At 48.9% G+C, this 22,158-nt stretch overlaps 1 protein-coding gene across 1 annotated transcript in view; it reads right to left on the minus strand.

Annotated features, from left to right (window-relative positions):
- Positions 1-22,158, minus strand: part of Nmnat2 (nicotinamide nucleotide adenylyltransferase 2) — a 170,199-nt gene that overhangs the window by 18,046 nt on the left and 129,995 nt on the right. Inside the window, exons 4-8 of the mRNA XM_048431081.3 lie at positions 19,868-19,946; positions 14,826-14,952; positions 12,386-12,466; positions 10,955-10,999; positions 7,606-7,682 (exon numbers count right to left, since the gene is read on the minus strand). Coding sequence (XP_048287038.1) covers positions 7,606-7,682; positions 10,955-10,999; positions 12,386-12,466; positions 14,826-14,952; positions 19,868-19,946 — 409 coding nt within the window. The remainder of the gene's footprint in view (positions 1-7,605; positions 7,683-10,954; positions 11,000-12,385; positions 12,467-14,825; positions 14,953-19,867; positions 19,947-22,158) is intronic.

A 22,158-nucleotide genomic window follows, 5' to 3' on the forward strand; every position in this document is an offset into this window, starting at 1 on the left:
CTCAACCTGGGCCAGGCCGTGGTTCAACACCTGGCTTTGCCCTCACCTATGTCTGCTTTGAGGAATGACTGCCATTATTCCCCTTGTTTGTCTTTATGTGGAAAAGGGCTCTGAGGACAGATGTGAGACCCTGTTCTGCCATTCAACAGCTGTATTATCAAGAACAAGTCCCAGTCTGCTCAGGCCTCCCTTTTCATGTATATTTTTAAACTGTTACACTTATTTATTTATTCAATGTGTGTGTGAGTGGCATGTCTGTGTGTGTGTATATGTGTGTGTGTGTGTGTGTGTGTGTGTGTGTGTGTGTGCTCATGCCATGCCATGCATGTGGAAGCCAGAGGACAACTTGGTTGAATTGATTCTCTCCTTCCCACATGTGTGCCTTTACCCACTGAGCCATCTTGCTGCCTCCCTTTTCCATATTTTTAAAAGGGGAATAGAGGCTCCATCTCACAGGGTTTACATTGGGTAATTGATAAGATACAGCCAAATACAATTCATTTAGTGTGGGTCTTTCCCACTAGAAAGCACAGTCAATCACCAAATATTTTGTTTTTATCTGTTCTCCTAACTGTAGCCTAGTGATTGTAGTCACCTAGTGGGTGCTCAATAAATATTTCACTGTGAAAGAATGAGCCCATACTGGCGATGCATCCTTTAATCTTAGCTGCTCACAAGGCTGAGGCAGGAGGATCAGCAGCTAGGGAAAATTAGGAAAACTGTCTTTAAAATAAAAAAACACAGGCAAACAAGATGGCTCAACAGGTAAAAGTGCGTGTCACACAAGTCTGATGACCTGAGTTCGATCCCTGGCACCCATAAAAAGGTGGAGAGAGAACCAGGTCCACAAAGGTGTCCTCTGACTTCCGCTTGCATACTCTGGCACTAGCATGCCATGTAATAATAAAGAAGACAAAATCATTTTTAAAAAGAAAAATTAAAAAAAGAGAGAGACAGAGCTATAGCTTAGTGGCTAGTAGGTGATAAAGCCCGAACTTAAATTCCCAGGACTTAACAGAAACAAAAAGAATAATGATATAATAGTCAACAGTTACAGAGAACTTACTGTCTGGGTTCAAAAACTTCTACACTTCCTATATGCTTAATTTCATGCTGGATAATGAAGTAAGTATTAATAACTAGGGTATTTTTAGCCTGCAAGAACCTCATGGGCAAATACATGCTTATGTTCACAAGGGCACTGCTGAAAGATTGATTGAAGAAAGGAATGCTTAAATCAGGATTAATCTGCCTACCTTCCGCTATAGGGTGGATGAAGAATGCGATGTGAACAGAGTACTCCACAACAGGTTGGGTTTTGTTTAAGGGGAGAATGAAGAGAAAAGGTAAAGCTCTGACTGACCCTGGAGCCTTCGGCCTTAATTTAATGTAGTTTCTGATCCATGTCTGGAGACCTGCACAGGTGTTTCCGTCAGGATCCAGAAAAACGAAGGACTAGGGCACTTGACGGAGATGTGATGGTTGATATCAATTGTCAACTTGATGGGACTTAAGACTCGCCACGGAGACACGGCTCTGGCCATGACTGTGACGGTGTTTAGAGAGACATTTAACTGGGAGAAGAGACTGGCCCTGCGTGTAGGTGGAACCATCCCATGGACAGGGGACCCAGACTGAAAAGAGAAGAGAAAACGAGTGTAACGCCTGCGTTCATCTCCAGCGGCTTCCCGGTGTGGACTCAGAGAGGCCGACTGCCTCGCGCCTTTGTTGCCACGCCCTCTGCGCCATGACTTTCAAACTGAGCCACACGAACCCTTCTTCAAGTCGCTTTTGTCAGAGCGGTGAGAATACAGAGAACAGAGGAAACCAGCCTGCTAATGACGCGGGGCGCACACTGTCCGGGCTCCTGCACCCTGAGGCCAGTCCAGCAGCCTGGGATCTAGATTTCCCTCGGAAACCAAGAATGAAAATGCCAACCAGGAGGCCACACAGCAGCTCTTTTGTGCGCCACTTGAGAGAAACTTGATGAATATGTACGGAATTTTCTCTCCATGGAATGTAAGGGGACGGGTGTGTCATTGATCACACAGAAGGTCAGAATTCACTGTGGACTGGTAAATCTTTGTGCCTGGCGGACACACAGTGCTTGCTGGAGTTTTGGTTCAGGACTTGTGACCTTGAATAGGACTTGTGACCTTGACTTTGTAGCAGCCTGGGAGTGGCTGGGGGAAGGCTCTGGCAATCCTGCTGTGGGGCGGTCCCTCTCAGCCAGGGCATCAACAGTTTCAGTTTACACAATAGGGCTGCTCCCCTGCCCCTTTGAACAGAAGTGGGAACAGGGTCCTGTGCCTTCCCAGATCTGTCTGAACTGCTTTTACATCAGAGCTCTCTACCAACTGACTATAGCCTAGCCCCAGGTTTGGATTTATTAGGTTTTGTTTGCTTTACAGGGCTGGAGACTCCATCCGGGGGCTCCCCCGTTGAGGGGAGTTCTCTGTCACTATAGTCTCCTTAGCCTTGGGATTCTGCATTAAGGTCATCTGAATCCTAGGATGAGTGAGATTGCCTACCACTCTCCCTGGTGCTAGTTTACCGATCCCTGGCTCCCAGGATGTTCCAGAGTCACTGTCTCCCTGGGGACCAGAAGTAAGATAGGGACATCCCTTAGTTTTTCTTTTTTTTAAAAAAAAATATTTATTCATTTATTATGCATACAGTATCTGCCTACATGTGTGCCTGCAGGCCAGAGAGGGCACCAGGTCTCATTACAGATGGTTGTGAGCCACCATATGGTTGCTGGGAATTGAACTCAAGACCTTTGGAAGAGCAGGCAATGCTCTTAACCACTGAGCCATCTCTCCAGCCCCCATCCCTTAGTTTTTCATGCGAGCACCCGCAAGAGACTGGAATTCTCTGACTACTCTCAGGAATCCAGAAAGTCAAACTGGTCAGAACCGTGGGGGGGGGGTGTCCCCACACTGGTGAGCCCCACATGTGATCAGGGGGAATACATTTAAATGGACAAAGCCTTCACTGTAACATTCCACAACTACTGACTTTGCAATTTTTTTTAAACAAAGTGAATTTGTGTATCTGTATGTGTGTGTGTGTGTTTCATGAATACAGGTACACTAAGAGCCCAGAAGAGGCCATCAGATCTTCTGTGTTAGGAACTGCCCACATTCCAGAACAAGGTTCCTCCCACCTTCAGTGACCACCAACATGACATCATTACTAAAGGCCAGTGTGACACATTTCTACTGTCAGCATTTTTGAATGTCCACATGCTTCATAAGCCCCCATAAAGTCTGAGCCATCATGGCTCTCTCTCTCTCTCTCTCTCTCTCTCTCTCTCTCTCTCTCTCTCTTTCTCTCTCTCCCTGGGGTTACAGGTGGTTGTGGGCTGCCAGACATGGGCGCTGGGGACTAAACTGAGGTCCTTTGCGAAAACACCAAGTGTTCTCAACTACTGAGCCATTTCTCCAGCCCATTCAATTCTGTTTCTTTTTATTATTATTATTGATATTTATTGTGTTCTACATTTTTCTCTGCTCCCCTCCCTGCCTCTTTCCTTTTCCCTTCAATCCTCCCCCAAGGTTCTAATGTTCCCAATTTATTCAGGAGATCTTGTCTTTTTCAACTTTCCATGTAGATTAGATCTATGTAAATCTCTCTTAGTGTCTGCATTGTTGTCTAAGTTCTCTGGGATTGTGGTTTGTAGGCTGGCTTTCTTTGCTTTATGTTTAAAAACCACCTATGAGTGAGCACATGTGATAATTGTCTTTCTGGATCTGGGTTACCTCACTCAAAATAATGTTTTCTAGCTCCATCTATTTTCCTGCAAAATTCAAACTGTCATTATTTTTTCTGCTGTGTAAATTACCACGTTTTTCTTATCCATTCTTCAATTGAGGAGCATTTATGTTGTTTCCAGGTTCTGGCTATGACAAACAAAGCTACTATGAACATAGTTGAGCACATGTCTTTGTGGCACAATTGAGCATTCATTGGACATATACCCAAAAGTAGTATTACTGGGTCTTGAGTAAGGTGGTTTCCTAATTTTCTGAGAAATTGTCACACTGACATCCAAAGGGGTTGTACCAGCTTTCATTCCCACCAGCAATACAGAAGTGTTCCCTTTTCCCCACAACCTCTCCAGCATAAGTTGTCATCAGTGTTTTTGATTTTGGCCATTCTTATAGGTAGAAGATGGAATCTCAGAGTTGTTTTGATTTGCAGTTCTCTGATGACTAAGAATGTTGAACACTTTCTTAAGTGTCTTTCAGCCATTTTAGATTCCTCTGTTGAGAGTTCTCTGTTTAGGTCTGTACTCCATTTTTTTAAATTGGATTATGTGATCTTTTGGTGTCCAATTTCTTGAGTTCTTTGTGTATTTTGGAGATCAGCCCTCTGTCTGATGTGGGGTTAGTGAAGGTCTTTTTCCATTCTGTAGGCTCTCATTTTGTCTTGTTGACCGTGTCCTTTGCTTTACAGAAGCTTTTCAGTTTTAGAAGGTCCCATTTATTAATTGTTTCTCTCAGTGTCTGTGCTGCTGGGATTATATTTAGGAAGTGGCTCCCTGTGCCAATGTGTTCAAGTGTACTTTCCACTTTCTTTTCTATAAAGTTCAGTGTGGATGGCTTTATGTTGAGATCTTTGATCCATTTGGACTTGAGTTTTGTGTATGGTGATAGATATGGGTCTATTTTCATTCTTCTACATCAATTCTGTTTCTTAATCAGCGAATGCTGGTCTCAACACCAATGACTAGGGGACGCATGAAAGACCCGAGGTGGGGTGGGGAGCTGGGCTCCCAGGTCCTCAAATGCTGGCATCTGACAACACCCAGGACAGCAGGTAGGAAATGAGTGCCTATAGAGATTTAACCAGGAGCCAGGAGAGGGACTGGCCAGGCATCAGGGGCAAGGGGTGTGTGTTTCAGATTCCAAGTAGCCTTCTTCAGGCCCTGAGAGGAGGCCCCGGAGGTCCCATTTAGTAAATAGCCCCAGGGATTTCCTGTTCACACAAGTGACTCTTCAGACTATTGAGCCAGCTGCCAACTTGTCTCTCTTAATTCCTGGACTGACTGCAAGGGCCTCCCTGGAGGGCCCAGGCAACCGCTCAGCTTTGCTGAGATCTCTGCCAGTGACTTTTCACTTTCTCAGCACCTAGTAGCTGGTGGAAGGCAAAGGCTGACTAAGCCACTTAATCCAAAGCTGAAAGGAGGCTTAAAATTGTTCAGGGTGGCGAACGAAAGGCCCAACTTCTCAAATGGTCGTCCTCTGCCACCCCTCCCCCGACAGCTCACAGTGGACTAGTATGGACACCCTTTGGCAGGAAGAGATGCTGGGTGCACCAGGGTGCTTGGTCCATATTAGTTGGATATTCTCAAGAGCATTTGTTACAAGCCAGGCATGGTGGAGTAAGCCTAGTCCAGCACTTGGGACTAGTCCCAGGATCAGAAGATCAAGGTCATCCTCGGCTACACAGCAAGTCTGAAGCCAGCCTGGGCCACATAAAACCCTCTCTCAAAACATAAAACAAAAACTGTAATGATCTGCTCTGTTTCTTTAAGAGACAAGCTACGTCCACTTCCAGCCAGAGTCCTTTTCTTTTCTGACTCTCCTCCAAAGAGGCAGCTTCTGCCTTGCACCTTTCTCCCTACTTCTCCCCTTACCCCCAGTCTCTCTCTCTCCCTCTCTCTCTGTTTCTCTCTGCTCTTCTCCCTTCTCCCCTTACCCTCTCACCTTCCCTTCCATAACCCACTAAATAAATATCCAACTTCACTCTGTATGGCGTGCCTATTCATGTCTCTGTCTCTCTGTGGCTCCCTGCCCAGGACCTGACCCCCCCTCCCCAGTTCTCTTCTCCCCCACCCCCCCCACCCCCCCACCCCACTCCCCGCTCAGGGACCTGCGGCGTGGTCTCATGGCCTGCTGAGCTCCTAGGGGGGAGAACCTCCAGCATGTTTACTTAATTCATTACAAAAACAACACGGTGTTTCATATGGTGTTTCATATTAACTATGTGACAAGCGCTGTCCCACACACTTGAATAGTGTCATTTGAGTCTGCAAAAGACTCAAATAGGTAAGCACTATTTACACCCATTTTAAAGATGGGAGAAACTGAAACTAGGACTGTATTTTGTCACTAGATGTGTCAAAGTCGAGTCTAAACTCTGATTCTGAATATTTCCTTTCTCTTTATTCCTCTTCTAGAGATCTAAAAACAGACAACAAAAGACTTTCCTATATGTTTCATGTCTCCTGATGCTTATCAGGGGTGGTGCACACATTTTTTCAGCATCACAGGCTACTGTCAATAACATACCACAGATTTAAAAAACAACTACAGTCCAGAGCGTCACTAAGGGAGAGCCCAAATCGAGCCTCGTGCTTTTATTTCTCGCTGGAGGCCAGCACACTCACAATAGCTTCTCCCTAGACAATACCTGACTAGGGGTCACCAGAACAGCAATTGCCCAAATTGTTTGGCAGGAGCTGGAGGCAGCAGAAGCTAGCTGAAACTACTAACCTATACAAGTGTCCAGTGGGTGACCTTCAGTTGGCTAAAGCTCCACCCTTTGAGCCCGCTAAGGTCACTATTTCCTGAACACAGCCCAAGTAAAGCTTTGAAGGTGCACCTACAGACTATTTCTCTTCCCTTCTCCATTACTTTTCTCCGTGGCTCAGACCCTGCTGTTCTCACAAATGCTCCTCACCTGTCTGAGGCCCAGGGCACTTGCCTCTTAACGTCGCCTCCTTTTTGTAGAATGTTTGCAGTCATCTCAGCGACTGGCAGATTGGCGTGCCAAACAGTGGGCAAAACAAGCCTCATTTGGTAACCAGAGGAGGTGGATGATTGACGCGGTTGCCCAGCAAGCTCATAAAAAAAAAAGCATGAAGCCTGGCATTGCTGCCAGCAGGACTGTCGGAGCTATATAGCAAGACCCTATCTCAAAAACGTCAAAAAGCAACTTGCGTAGGACCATAGGCATAGGACCCTGGGGTTGGAGGTAGTTTTCGCTCAGGCTGCCCGGCAAGTGAATTAATAAAAGAGCGAGAGAGAATAGCATGTGTGGGACATCCAAGTCAGAGCTGAGGACTAGAGATGGGAACTTCTAAGTGGTGGAGTTTGACTGGTTCTTCTCCCTGAGTCACGTCAGTCACCTAAAGGAACCTACACACCATGGGCCCTCGACTATTTGCATTCCCCTTCTTGCTAAGAGAGCCTAGGGTAGTGGCTTTACCACCTCTACAAAGACCTCAAAGGAAAGCAAATCACGTCTATAATTGCCAAAGGGCAAAGGTTTTTTCTTAAACCCTCCCTGCAGGTCTCCACACCCCCAGCATGCACATCCCAGGCAGCGCCTGGAACAAGACATTCTATAACTCAGAGTGCTTTTTTTCCCAGGGCTTCTCAGGGGTGCGGAGGAGGAGGAGGAGGTATGAGTAAACACACAGTAGGAGATAAAGCCTGGGGTAGGTGAGAATTTTCCTCCATAGTCATGGGAATGAATTGCCCTCTAGGGAACTTTGGGGAGGCAAGAGATTCCAGTCTGTGCTGGGGTGGGGGAAAGACCTAGACTCAAGACAAGGACGCCTCTCCCAGCCTCCCTTTCCCCCAACGAGCTACTCACATCTGCCTCATTCCAGAGTCCTGGGATGCAGAAGGACTCCAGCAGGTCACTACCGCACAGCAGCAAGATGCGCAGTTCTGAGGAGAGGAGCAGAGTTTGCATCAGAGGGGCCCTGGGAGCCAGCTCTCAGCTTGCTTTCCTCTGGAGCACAGCCGTCTGCACCATTGGAACTGTGTGGCCCAGGTGTCCCGGACAATCCCACACCAGGGCGTCTGTAGTTCAACACCCCATCCCCTCCTCCATCTCCAGTGGAATTTCCACATGAAGGGAGCGGTGCACGGAGAGTGGCCAACTGTCCTGCCTGTCCAAGACCTAGACAAAGCCCTTGACAGCCAAAGAGGGACTTAAGGGCTCAGAGCCCCCATCCCCGACTCTGTAGCCTAGGCTGGTCTGTAGCTGACGCTTGAATGCTGGAACCTGCTCTCCCAGTGCTGTCTGTCTTCTCTCCCTTTCGTGCGTCTCCCGCGACAAGTGCCAATATAGTAGGGATGGAATGGACAGAGACTACTGACAGCCAATGAAGTATCTGAGGTGATCAACTGTGCCCTCTCTCTGAGAAGCAAGGCTGGAACCTCCTCCCCCTTTACCCGTAGTGCTTCCTGCCTGACAGTTGTTTTTCTTCCCTCATTAAGCCTAATTTGAATTTTTCCAGCGAGGCCCATTGTCATTTAAAACCACCATCAAACAGTTGCTTATTACAAGGTGGGGGGAAGGTTCCTAGAGATTTCTGACATTCCACGCCAGAGTTGCTCACGCGTCCCAGGCTGCCCAGGTTTCGACTTCACCCAGTGTATCTGAGACCACGAGAGCACCTGTGCAGAGCTGACCAGCAGCCCTCCAGACACAGTCGCTACCACGGCCCCTGATGCTGAGAGCCTGAGTTACCCCCCAGGACCGGGCAAGGACTTTCAGAGGCTGAGCTTGCCCCTGTTCAACTGAGAGTCCCCAGATGGGAATGAAGCAGGCGGAGAAAATAGCCAACATCTCACTACCCAGATGTCTGCACAGTGTCTGCACTGGACCAGCGTCTGCACGTCAACCCCCGGGAAGGGGGAAGCCCATTGAATGTTGAGAGCTTATATGAACCAATGATCTCTTCAGGTACAGATCTCTTAATCTGTCTTTCTGCCCCAGGGCCTGGCAGTGACTGGCACACAGAAGGAACACAAGACATCCTGAGTAGTTAAGCCAGCAGATGGTATGGTTACAGAGCCACACAGGCTGCCTGAGAGCCCCTGGGTAGTTTCGGGGCATTTTTACAGGGTCTGGTTTTCATGCTTGGGGAGCAGAGAAGTGTGTCACTGGCATCTGGTAGATGGGACGTTGCTAAGCCAGCTTCCCACAGTGCACAGGGCAGCCACCCACACAGAATTATCTACACCTAGAAACTGGCAGCACCAAAGCTGAAAACCTTGAACTGGGGCTCCCATTCTCATGTGAGGACTCACTCTCTTGCCCAGACTTTTTAAACGAGCCGAAGCCCAGAAAGGTGGTGTAACTTCTGACTTTCCCCCCAGGACCAGAGCAGAGGTGTCATTGGTAATTGACAGGTGACCTTGGCCGAGTCTGTGGTCCTGCAGGAAGCCACTGGAGGGCAGCAGTAATTTCTACATCTCCAGTCTGCGAGTCCTTCTACTGGGGTAGCCCCAGGGGAAGCCATCAACTGTTGAAAACTGACGCCAAGCAAGTTAGGAGAAGGTGGCTTTTTCTCATGACGTATGCAGGGGGTTTCGTTAAGGGAGCCTTGTAAGAACCAGGACCTCACAGAGCATAGGGGTCAGGATGCAGGTTAGTTCCCCTGCCTCCACTGGGCTCCGCCTCCCTCCCTGGTCATCTTGACCCAGGGCCAGCAGCCAGAATCAGTCCTCTCCCTCTACTCTCCCCGCTCAGGAATTCCAGCTATGTGTAGCCCAGTGGCCCACCCCAGCTCCCACGGTTCACCAAGGCAGCTGCCACCTGTATCGCTGCAAACCCGGAGTCTATCTGTCAGCAGGGGCCCGCACCACTCTCCCTTTCAGAAGCCAAGAATTCTTCATTCCCTGGCCCATTATCCCTTCCTGTCAGATGCTGGGGATCCTTTTCCCTTCTAGAGAGCAAAGGGGGTCAGAGGTGGTTTGGCAGATTTAAGAGCCAGAGGGGATATTCCCCCAGTGGGGACAGCATAGCCTAAAATGTGCCCTGGGTGCTGGGGAGGCAAACAAGTTCCCAGAAGTCCAACACAAAGTCTGTGAAACATGCAAAAGAGAAGTACACACTGGAACACAATAGAAAATCCTAGGAGTGTTCTGAGCTCTGCTGGGCAGAGACTGCCAGTGGGGTGACAGTGAGAGCGAGGACTGCAGGGAGGTGGTGCAGGGCTTTGAGCCTAATCCTGGCAGCTTTGCCCCATCTCCGCCTGTGGGTACTCTGGGCTTATAGAACCTGCTTCCTTTGTCCAGAAAGACAGGTGCCCACTTTTCTGCAAACTTCAGAGCAAATAAGCTGACCGATGAGGGCTGTTGAAGTCTACAAAGGTAACTAGGAAGAGAAGCACCTGAATACTCGGTTTAATGCAAGTTGTTTAACTGTGTGCTCACAGCATTTCGTTTTCACTAATGGCTCTGCTTAGTCATAGTTGCCAAATAGTGGATAAGTCATCACTTCCATACCACAACAGAAGCCCAGCCCCCCAGGACACACTCAGAGGAGCCTGAGGAAGGCATCTAGGCAGCTGGAAGTTAAATCCATGTGGGTTCGAGACCAAGTTGCCTCTCCTTCTAGAGAGCCACTGACTCTCCTCGCCACCTGTGCCAGCTCCATTCTGAGCTGCCTCTGTCACCTTTTTCCAGGTGCAGGTATTTGGGGTCCCCCCTTCCATCTTTCACTCTGGAACCTTGCAAAGTCTTCAGTTTCCGATTTGCTTCAATTATTTATACAGCTGTCAGCGCCTTCTGCCTACTCTGGATTGAGCACAGGGTCTCACCCAGACCTTAGCACCAGTCAGCCCTTGCCCTTCTCTGCTTTAAATCCCTGGAAACTGGGCACTCTCTTGTTTGTGTGCGGTATTGGTGGGTAGACACAATGGTCTCTCTCATTAGCACTGGCACTCAGCTTTCTCTCTTTTAGATGAGGGAGCAGAGGCGGTGAGGGGAAGATTGCCAGCTGATCCACTCCGACTGGAAGTGAGTCTAGTTAGGGGATGTTAAATGGCATCTAGGCAAGATTATCTGTAGAAGGACGATTCTGATAGTAGACCCAGTTGCAAAGAGACTCCAGAGGTTTCAAGCCTCCACCCTCCCTGACATTTCTGCTTCCATGTGATTGGAGGCCAGAGGCTCCAAGTGTTCCCCCCTTTCATAGCTCAACTCACCAATCTCTTCATATCGCATCACTGTGCCCAGGTTGGCATTCTCATCTGGGGAGAGAGAGTGGAGGGGGAGAATTAGGGAGCTGAGAGCCTCAGAGAGGGTGGCTGGGGGGGCGGCGAGTGGATGGGGAAAGATCAGAGGGCAGAGATCATCCCCTCCCTTCCTGAGGCAGAACTTCGTATTTCTGGGATTTTAATAGTTAGGTCATCTCACTGGGGAACCCAATGACAGACACACTCATGCTGCGGGCCTTCTATTCATGTGTCTTAGGCTGTCCACCAGAACCGTGCCCTTAGAACCTGGGACACAGGATTTGGGGTCACAGGAGATGACCTCCTCTCCTTCCATTGCTTCCTGCTTTAAAGACCCAGCAAAATTGGAATGTCGAGCCATTTCCTCGGTGAGATGTAGCAGAAGCTGGAGGGATATAGCAGAAGCCGGCAGGAAGAACGAAAGGCCAGAGCCTCTGGCACATGTTCCTGGTGTGCACTGTCCGCACCGAGGCGTACAAGGTACACAGAAGTGCACACACAAATCTCCAGCCTAGCTGCCTCATCCCTGCCTCTGCATCCTCAACTGTCTCTTAGTTCCCTATCAATATGCCCCAAACAGGAAACCTCCATTAGGGCAAAAGGAAGCCCCAAAGGAAAAAAGAAACAAGTTCTTTTGGCTCTTTTGGGGGCTCTTTTTCAGAGTAAATTAGAGGTGAGCAGGGGAAGGTGTTCTAGTGCCTGGGGTGTTCTCATCCATGAGTCTTTGAGGAACACCCAAAGGACACAGGGGCCTAGGGACAGAGGCTGTGCCTACTGGAGGACAGACACTGCCTGAGCCAGGAGCCAGGCCCAACAGCAAACATCCTGTGTGTGGACATATCTTATGGAGTGCAAGTGAGGAAGGAACACAGACTGGAGGAGGGAGAGGACCAGAAAGGCCTCCCAGGACCACGGCATCCTCTCGCTCCCCTCGCCTCTCGACACTGCAGGCCTGGACATCCCTGCTTGTATGGCTTCTTTCAACTGCTGCTCTACAAATGGTCACCCCGCGAGGGTGTCCTAGTCCATTCAAGCGTTACAACAAATATCATGGGTGGGGTGACTTTCAAACAGCAGGAATTTATTCCTGAATGTTCTGGAAGTTGGAAGCCTAAGGTGAGGGAGCCAACGTGGGTAGCATCATCTCCATGCGTCTTCAGATGGTAGAAGCGGTGGGCTAGTTCTGCAGGGTCTTTTCTTTATAAAAACATTTTTAAATTACATTTCATTTATTTTGTTTGTGTGCAATTCGCCTTCATGATTTAATTATCTCTCAAAGACCCTGGCTCCTAATACTATCCCCTGGAGAATTAACAATTCAATCTATGAATTTCATAAGGTGGGGCTCTTGCTGATGAATTAAGAGAGGTGAGGGGGAAGAAGAAAGATGGGCTCCCTTACCTACAAAGGTGAAGCGCTCCACGGGAGGGCGAACGCAGCAGATCCGGGTGAGGCTTTCTCCCACCTTTCCCAAGATCTTGGCTATGGGAGAGAAGAAGACAGACGGAGACAGAGGGAAAGGACCACTCACAGCTGACACCCAGGTCAGCACAGCACTGGGGCCACTTTAAACCACAGGGGTGTACTGGGGAAGGGTGTACTGGGGAAGGGTGTACTGGGGAAGGGTGTACTGGGGAAGGGTGTACTGGGGAAGGGTGTACTGGGGAAGGGTGTACTGGGGAAGGGTGTACTGGGGAAGGGTGTACTGGGGAAGGGTGTACTGGGGAAGGGTGTACTGGGGAAGGGTGTACTGGGGAAGGGTGTACTGGGGAAGGGTGTACTGGAAAATGGAAGGCAGGCAGGAGGGTAGAGAGAAAGGTCAGAACAATGACAGCCACAGTTCTTTCTTCTTCTCCAGAGTTCAAGGCACAAGCACTTGAGCCATAGTCTACCTTCTTGCCATGGTTATTGTGGAAAAGTGGAAAATAGAGACAGAGAGAAGGGAGATACAAACAAAACTCACAATCCTACTTCTAGCTAGATCCACACCTTAGCATCTTGGTGTGTTATTTAGTTTCTTCCATTTTAATGACTATAAATGCACGTATGTTGGGTCAGACTGCAAATTTATATTTGTGTATTTATATTGCTGCTCTTCCAATTCTATCTATCTATCAATCGATTGATCTATCTATCTATCTATCTATCTATCTATCTATCTACCTATCTATCTATCTACATATCTATCTATTTATCTGTTTCTCCCCAAGACAGGGTTTCCCTGTGTAGCCCTGGCTGTCTTGGAACTTGCTCTGTAGACCAGGTTGGTCTTGAGCTCACAGAGGTCTTCCTGCCTCTGTCTCCCAAGTGCTGGATTTAAAGGCACGCATCACCTCTTCCAATTCTTAATGTTCTGGTTTGAATCTTAAATGTCCCCCAAAGGCACATGTTGAAGTTTGGTCCCCAGCAGGTGATACTGTGGGGAGCAGAAGAAGTCTTAGGAGGAGGAGTTTAAAGAAAGAGAATTAGGTCACTGGGTGTGGGTCCTGGTTTCTCCCTTCCTCCGCTTTTGCTTCTGACCACCACAAAGTGAGCCACCTCCCCTGCCACTCACTTCCATGATGCTGCATGCTTCCACAGCAACAAAGCAACATGGTCAACTCCACCTGGACTAAAAACTTCTGGAACTTGAGCCAAATACATCTTTGTTCCTTTAAGGTTGATTTTTCTCAGGCGTTTGTCACAACAATAGGAAGCCACTGTCGCTAACACATTTCTCTTGAGCTTCTCAGTGGGTTTGTCCCAACCCTGTCATTAGCCACTCGTCCCACTAGACAGTAGCACCCAAATCCAAGGGACCTCAGCCTGTGGCAGACTCCACACTGGAGTCACCTCTCCTAGGCTAAGGAGGGCATTCCTGCCCAATGCAGGTGGTCTTCACAGTAATCAGGCACCCTAGCTGGCTGAGAGGTGGCATCCATGGCTCTTCTGTGATCTATCTCTCCAGGCCCTAGTCCCAAAACTTGCTTAGTATAACTCCATGCAAACTATGGAATCCTAAATCTTCTGTATAAATTACTATGTTTATAAAAATCCAGTGATATAATAAATAGTATGTGGTTTCTTGGCTTGAAAAGCAGTGGGCATCTCTGTCTTAGAATTTGTATTCAGCCATCATGTTTTGTTTGAAACAACATTTCATGTAGACCAAGCTGCCCTTAAACTCCTGGTTCTTCTGTTTCTCCCTCCCAAGTTCTGGGATACAGGAGTCCGCCAGCACACCCAGTGTCATCTGTTGGAACTGACCTGGGAGAATCCCTTAGAGCATGTCCCTTGGATCTGATAGCTCTTCTCCCTTTGAGCTGTTCAACTTAGACTAACCACAAACTGTTTCTAGATCTTCATTGTTTTATTTGTCGAAGGAAAAACATCATCTACATCACAGAATCGCTGCGCTTAACGAGAACAGATGTAAAGACTGAGCACCAAGCACCGTAAGGCGCACAGTACTAGCGTGGAGGAGAAAGTGCTGGTGGCTTTGCTCTTTGTTGGCTAAGAGTATGGGCATTATGTATGCAATGTGACTCATGGCCCTGCTACTTCCTCACTGCGACCCTGCGTGAGACCCTCAACCCCTCTGAAGGAGGCAAAGAAAAATGCTCCCTTTCATACATTAAATCCCTAATAAGGCAATTATATTTATATTTAAATACATAAGAAGGCACACTGTCCTCGCCTCTCCTCCCTCCTCCCTCTCTTCTGCTCCCCCACCTCCTCCCTTCTCTTTTTCTATGCTGCACCCTCCTCCTGCTCTTCCTCTTTCTAGACTGACTAACTCAAATGCTGGGTGGGCCCTCTAGGTGATTCTGAGTGAAGGAGCTCTTTACCCAGGATCTCGTACCTGCGGTGGGCTTGGCGGACACATTGCTGTTCTGGTAAATGGGCTGGGCGTTCTCGTGCTGTGGCTGTCCGATCACAGGTGTCATGGAAGGTGTGTTGACGTTGGAGAGGATGCAGCCAGTCACCCTCTGGGAAAAGGGAGAAGAACTGAGTCAGTGTCCTTAAGCAAGTGACGGTGCTGAGAATCATGGCCCAGTTGTCGCCATGGACATCTGTCTGCCCAGCAGAGTAAGGCAGTCTCAAGCCTAGGGATGGTCTACACTGGCAGGAAACAGGGTAACTCAGCAAGAAAACTTGGGGACATCCAACAGCCCTGGACCTAGACCCCAGTTCAGGCTCTTCACCTTCTAGTCATGTGACCTTGAGCAGTCCCTGAACCTTAATTCAAGTATGATAATACAATTTGTTTTTTGTTTGTTTGTTGTTTTTGTTTTGTTTTGTTTTTGTTTTTGTTTTTTTGAGATGAGTTTCTCTGTGTAGCTCTTGCTGTCCTGGAACATCCTCTGTAGAGAAGACTGGCTGCAACTTCCTGATCTAGCTGCCTCTTCTGAGTGCTGGGATTAAAGGTCACTACTATCCATGACCTTAAATTTTCTATCCACCGGTCTCTACTTCATAAGTACTGAGATTACAGGCTTTAGCCATCCTTTATAGTAAACACACACACACACACACACACACACATACACACACACACACAAAGTTGGTTATGTGTGGATCTATATCTAGGTGGAAATCAGCCAGTCTCCTCTCTTAAGAGTTAGCCCAGTTGGGCAGATCAGTCTCCTGGCCAAGGACTGTCCCTCAGGAATGCAGGCCCACTTTAAGCCATTTTGACGGTAGCAGAATTATCTGAGCAAGTTCATGCAAAGTGCCTCTGGAGTGCCTGACGCTGGCAGGGCTTCGTGTAACCTTCTGCATGCCATGACTATCTGTGAGCCCTGCCTACTTCTTGGAGTTCAAAAGAGATCATCTCGTGAGGGAGCTCAGCAGGCGTGGGAAAGGTCAGCCCAACCATAGGCATCATCGGCCGGCCGCTTCAGCCTTCACAGGCCAGACACGTTAATACCACAGCCAGCCAGAGACCAGTGCCAGGCAGAGCAGGATGTATCTGTGTCACAGGAAGTGTGGGGTGAGTTCCAAGTCCCCTGGGGCCTGCTCATCACACTTCAGAGCCACATGGTGTCTTGAGATACATTATTCATTAACCTGTGTTATCAGGACCCACTGCTCCTTCCAGTGACATAGAAAATAGGATGTAGCCTCAGGGGAGCCATAAGCAACTCCCTTTACCCAGGGTCAGAGAATGGCAGAGAACCACGGGACTAAGTGCATATTCAAGGTTCCTTCCCCAAAGCCAGCATCTCTGGGGTGATGGTGCTCATTGCATTTCCAGGATTGAAGCCCTGCTGTGAGAGGACCCTCAAGCCCCAGGGATGGCCAGGAAGCCCCTCTGGGTACAGTTTCTATAAGCCATGTGGCAGACAGAATGCTTGGGGTCCGTCTGAGCTCCAAATGAGCAGGCATTTGTTTTGTGACTTAATCCATCTCTTCCATCTGTTCCTATCATAAGAAGGTCACAGCCACATCCAGTTTCCTCTGCGAAGCAGTGTCCTAGCCTGCTCTGTGGTCTCCTCTGCCCAGCTGTGGCTGCAGAAGAGCAGGGTGATCTGCCCTTTTATTATTTTAACACCAAAAAAGACAGTGCCACGTTGTCCCTTAATGGCTGCTCTGCGGCTGAGGGATTTCTCCTGCTGCATCCTTAGCTCCATTGGACTTGCTCTGACCAGGGAGAAAATGATTGATCACATACTCTACCCTTGCCTGTGTCTTGCTCAGTCCCCTAGAACTCTCCTGTCCTCAGCAGTTTTTACAAACCCAACTTTGAATGGCCAGCTCCCTGGCAAGGTTATTCTCCAAGCCAGGTACACCCAGCCTTATGCCAGGACAGGGCAAGGAGGGGTTATCAGGAAGCAGCTCCGTTCTGGCTGTGAGGCTGTAACCTGTACCGTTAGCCAGCCTTTGCCAGGCACTGTTACAGCGAGAGCTTGGGAGTGCAGTTCTCGGACTCAGACTCAAGCTTTGGGCATGAGTATAAGAGGAAGCGCCCAGGAAGACTGGCCATCATTCAGAGATGTCCCAAGGGTTCCCGACTCTCCCCTTAGCAGGGAGCTGAAGGCCTCTGTGAGACTAAAAAGAATGCAGGTGGCAGGTGACAGTCCCCTCCCCAGCTCAGAATGCAGGTGGCAAGTGGAGAGATAAACTGATGTGAGCCACTGATAATTCTGCTTGCTGTCCCACCACATCTTCACCTATCTTGACTGACCCATCCTTACACAGGAAATGAGGTGTCTCTCTGTAAAAGGTTGGGTCACTCATTCTAGGCATGCATGTGTGTCTGTGTGGGGGTAGGTACGATAGGAGCGCAGGGGCAAGAGGCATCGGATCCCCTGACCTCTGGTCCTCTGCAAGAGCAGTTAGCGCTTTTAACTGCTGAGCCATCTAGTCGGCTCCAAGACGCCTTCTGTCACTCGGCTGTAGTGACTGCCATGGAAGAGTGAGAGGAGCCCGGTCTCACTGTCCCTTCAAGAGAACCACAAAGGAATCAGGATAGCTCTGAAGGGTTTTGAAAGACTGGTCGTGTTTAATTCTACAGAGGAACTTAATAGATTGGACAGCAGCAGTCTGTTGGCCTCCATGCTCCTCTTGCCCCGGTCTCCTTTGGAATCTAAATCACACGTGGTAAAATGAAGCCCAGCTGTGTGGTCGGTACAGCGTGTATCACTCGGTCAGGGACTGCGTCATTAAGAGAGGATGGCGACAGTCTCTCCAGCAGCCACGGAGACAGGTGGGATGCAGGTCTCCTGGGATCCGAACAACGCTGCTTAGTTTACTTAGGGCTGGGGATTCTCCACACAGGGTGTAGGGTAATGTCCACAGAGGCAGCTTGCTGTGTCTGCCAGCCTGTCAGTCAGGGGTTTGGCCACAGATAGTGCTGTTTCTCATCCTGTCACCGCTGACTCTGTGAGCTGGTGTGGATCTGCGGAGGGCACTCCGCCCACATTGTGGCTGGTGCTGCAGGGTAAGCAGCGGCCGTAGGTCACTGCAGGTTTTAGACTGCAGTGGGGAACATAGGCACTCTCCTTCATCCTGGATCAATAAATGTCACTGTGTCCCCAGGTTCACAGGCTCCTCACTGTGCTTCCTGTTACCCACTAGCAAAGCGCGGATCAGCCACAGCCATCCATAAGGTTCTTGTATGGAGGGAGGCGTGGGAATGAGGGAGCTTTGATCCTTAGGCATGACATCCTGTCCTGGAGTGGGAACTTTTGGGTCCCTAATAGATGGGGAGGGAACCTGTCAACTTGTACCAACTCTAAGAGGACATTGTTTTGTTTTAATTTTTATCTTTATATATATTTACATACCAACTATAGTTTCGCCTACCTCCACTCCTCCCAGCCCCCATCTTCCCCCACTCCAGATCCACTCCTTCTCCATTTCCCTTCCAAAAAAGAAAAGAAAAGAAAAGAAAAGAAAAGAGCAGGCCTCTCAGGAATATCAACTGAACACAGCATAACAAATTACAATAAGACAAGACACAAACTTTATCAAGGCTGGACAAGGTGACCCAGCAGGAGGAAGAGCGCCCCAAGTTCAGGGAAAAGCATCAGAGATACCCCCCACTCCCAATGATAGGAGTCCCACAAGAATAAACTATACAGCCATACCATACAATAACATATACGCAGAGGACCTAGCACAGACCCATGCAGGGTTCGGGTTTGTCACTTCAGTCTCTCTGAGCCCCTGTGAACCCTGCTTAGCTGATGCTGCAGGTCCTCATGGTGAGGACACTGTTTTGTTTTTTTTTTTAAATCCTGTCTAATGACATTAAATTTCTGATCCTCCTACCTCTACCTCCCAATAGAGGGGTCCACATCCCCGTTTTTAATGTGGTCCTGGGGATCAACTCAAAGGGGTTCATGCATACTAAGCAAACACTCTAGTAACTGAGCTACACCCTCAGCCCGAACGGCATCTCTGTCCCTTGCCTAGCCGCCCCCTTCCTCACTGAAGCCTTACAATGCTAGTCCATTCTTCATCCCACTTTGAATTTGCTTCTCCAGCTGACGACAGCCGCCCATGTCAAGACCAGCCCCGACAACATCCTATCATCCCCAAATGGAAGGACAAGTCAGAGAGTGGGAGGGAAGGGAGCAATGCCGGTGCTGCTCCAGGGCCTTAATCCACTATCTTCCCCGGAACCATACACAGACTGATGCACCTTACAACTGGGAACCATACACAGACTGATCCACCTTACAACTGGGAACCATACACAGACTGATGCACCTTACAACTGGGAACCATACACAGACTGATGCACCTTACAACTGGGAACCATACACAGACTGATCCACCTTACAACTGGGAACCATACACAGACTGATCCACCTTACAACTGGGAACCATACACAGACTGATGCACCTTACAACTGGGAACCATACACAGACTGATCCACCTTACAACTGGGAACCATACACAGATTGATCCACCTTACAACTGGGAACCATACACAGACTGATGCACCTTACAACTGGGAACCATACACAGACTGATCCACCTTACAACTGGGAACCATACACAGACTGATCCACCTTACAACTGGGAACCATACACAGACTGATGCACCTTACAACTGGGAACCATACACAGACTGATGTACCTTTACAACTGGGAACCATACACAGACTGATGCACCTTACAACTGGGAACCATACACAGACTGATGCACCTTACAACTGGGAACCATACACAGACTGATCCACCTTACAACTGGGAACCATACACAGACTGATGCACCTTACAACTGGGAACCATACACAGACTGATGCACCTTACAACTGGCAGAGAAACAGGAAGCAGATGCCAGGGCAGCAGGGCAGCAGGGCAGCAGGGCACCAGACCAGCAGCCTCCTCCTCCCACCCTTCTCCTGCACCCGGCTCATCTACCCACCCTTGGCCACAGCCCAGCTCACCTTCATGAGGTCTCGATGGTGCTCCAATACACTGCAGGTCGTCTGCCAGGTGTCTTGGTAGCACTCCCATGGATCCACTCTGCCATCACAAGAGAGGCTGCCCTTAGTCTCCCTTGTACGCCCTCTCTCCCCACTGCTTCCTTCCACAGATCAGGGAGCTTAGAAGGCCTGGTCGTGTTGTGTGCTTAGATCTCAAGTTAGGTTAAACCAGCTGTGAAATAGGCTCCTGAGCCTCAGTTTCCCTCTCTGTAAAATGAGAAGTATCTAGCATAGGCAGATAAGGAAGGTGCTGGAGTGAATCTCCCTGAGTTTAACTCCAGCTCAGCACTTCTTTTAGTGTGAGAACTTAGGAAATTTTATATACAAAATGCCTAGCAGGGTGGCTTGTGCTTATTTTCACATGGAAAGGGCTTTTGCAGGACTGTGATAAGAATTAAATAAACCAGGGGCTCAGCAAGCAGGGATGGAGCAAGCCCTGGAAAAGCAGCCCCACGGGCCTCAGCTGGGTGGAGCAGTGCCCGGAGGCTTGAAGTAAGGCCTGACAGCCAGACTAGAGGGTACAAACCACAGGCCAGCCAACTCCTCCTGCACGGGAGGCTGGGAAGTGAGCAGGGTTCCTGCCCCACACTGATGCCTCACTTGGCCTCAATTGCCAACTTAATGAGCTGCTAAATTGAGCTATTTCTGAAATGTTCTCTTTGTGATTGAGCATCCCTGCCCACTGCCTGCCAGGCACCCTGGATTTCCTGAGTCAAGGTCTTACTAAGTGAAAATGAAGGGGGTCTGCCTGCCCTCGCCTGGTTCCTCCTGCTCTGCCCCTGTGCACACAAGTGTGGGAGGTGAGCAAACCTGTGGACTCGCCAAATGGGTACCTAGAGTCAGGACTAGCTACTCAGCTTCTCTCCCCAGAGCTCACTCTCAGGCTCCTTAGACGCCTCAGTTCTGATCTTCCACGTGGGGTAGGTGGTAGTCACTCAGTAACTATCCCTCAGATCAATGAAGGAATTATTCCAGATTTTTTTTTTTAAAAAAAAAAAAAACTATTGCAGCAGGAACAGCTTCTGTCCAGTATGTTCTCTGGATTCATTTCCCACAGGCAATTAGACCGTCGTCTAAGCAGCAAGAGATGTGGTTTCGGACACTGACCTGATCGATCAGAGATGGACTGTCTTCCAGCACTTTGACTTCTCCAGGTCTGTTTCTCATCTGAGAAAAGCAACCACTCTCTACCCAACTGTGTCTTTTATTTTTTTTTAAAGATTTATTTTTATTTATGCATGTGAGGGTGCCTGCCAGAGAGGGTGTCAGCTCCCCTGGAGCCAGAGTTACAGGCAGTAGTAAGCTGCCCGAGGTGGGTGTAGGAACTGAACTGTCCTCTGGAAGAACAACAAGCTCTTAACTGCTGAGCCATCTTTCCAATCCTCAAGCCAAAAGAAAGTCTCTCGAGGGCGAGGCTTCTCATACAAACCACCCCGCAGGGCCACATGGACCACTGCTTAATTATGACTGTGCTTTCCTTGACTGCCTTCGGTTCTGATGGCCCTTCCCTCCTGGGTTAACTGCATCCCTCACTCTGAGGTCGAGGTCCCTCCCCTCAAGGAAACTTCTAGGTGCTGCTTATTTTTCCACTGTAGGAAATTAAAGCGCAAATGATGTGCCATTATTTTTTTTAAACACCATCTTCTCATGCAAATTATAACGGTAGGAACTTGGGGGACATAATTAGCATAATTAGTGGAAGTTTGCTTTAATTACACTGCTGGCTCAGAGCATGGGAAGCGCTGCCATCTTAGCCTCTTAGCGGTACAACTAGTCTAAAGATGTGGGGATTTGAAGGGGACAGCAGTGATCAGGGTCTGAGTTGGTAGAGGTACCCTAGAGAGCACTGCTCAGCGGCCCCATACCTTTGTCTAGGAGTCGGTGTGGACCCCTGAGGGACCCTAAGGGTCTAGGAGTCGGTGTGGACCCCTGAGGGACCCTGAGATGAGAAGTGGCCAGTAATCAAGGGCCACAGACTTTCTCTGAAAGGAAGGGGGTGTGGCTGAGAGTTAATGGAAGTTGGTGGGAATGTGAATGAGAGGCATTTGGGATTTGGGACCAGGCTCCTCCCTGCCGTGATGCTTTTAGAAACTCTAAGAATCACACCAGGACCCACAGGTGCAAAGCTCTGTAACATAGATCTTTAATTTTGATTGTTTGGTTCAAAAATAAACAAAGTTATCAATTAGGGCACCACTGGAGAGCTACCTAATTATGACCGGCACGGGGCTAATATCTCTCCGACTTCCTCA

The sequence above is a fragment of the Myodes glareolus genome, chromosome 5 (genome assembly GCF_982192425.1).
Source record: "Myodes glareolus chromosome 5, mMyoGla1.1, whole genome shotgun sequence".
Classification (NCBI taxonomy): Eukaryota; Metazoa; Chordata; class Mammalia; order Rodentia; family Cricetidae; genus Myodes; species Myodes glareolus.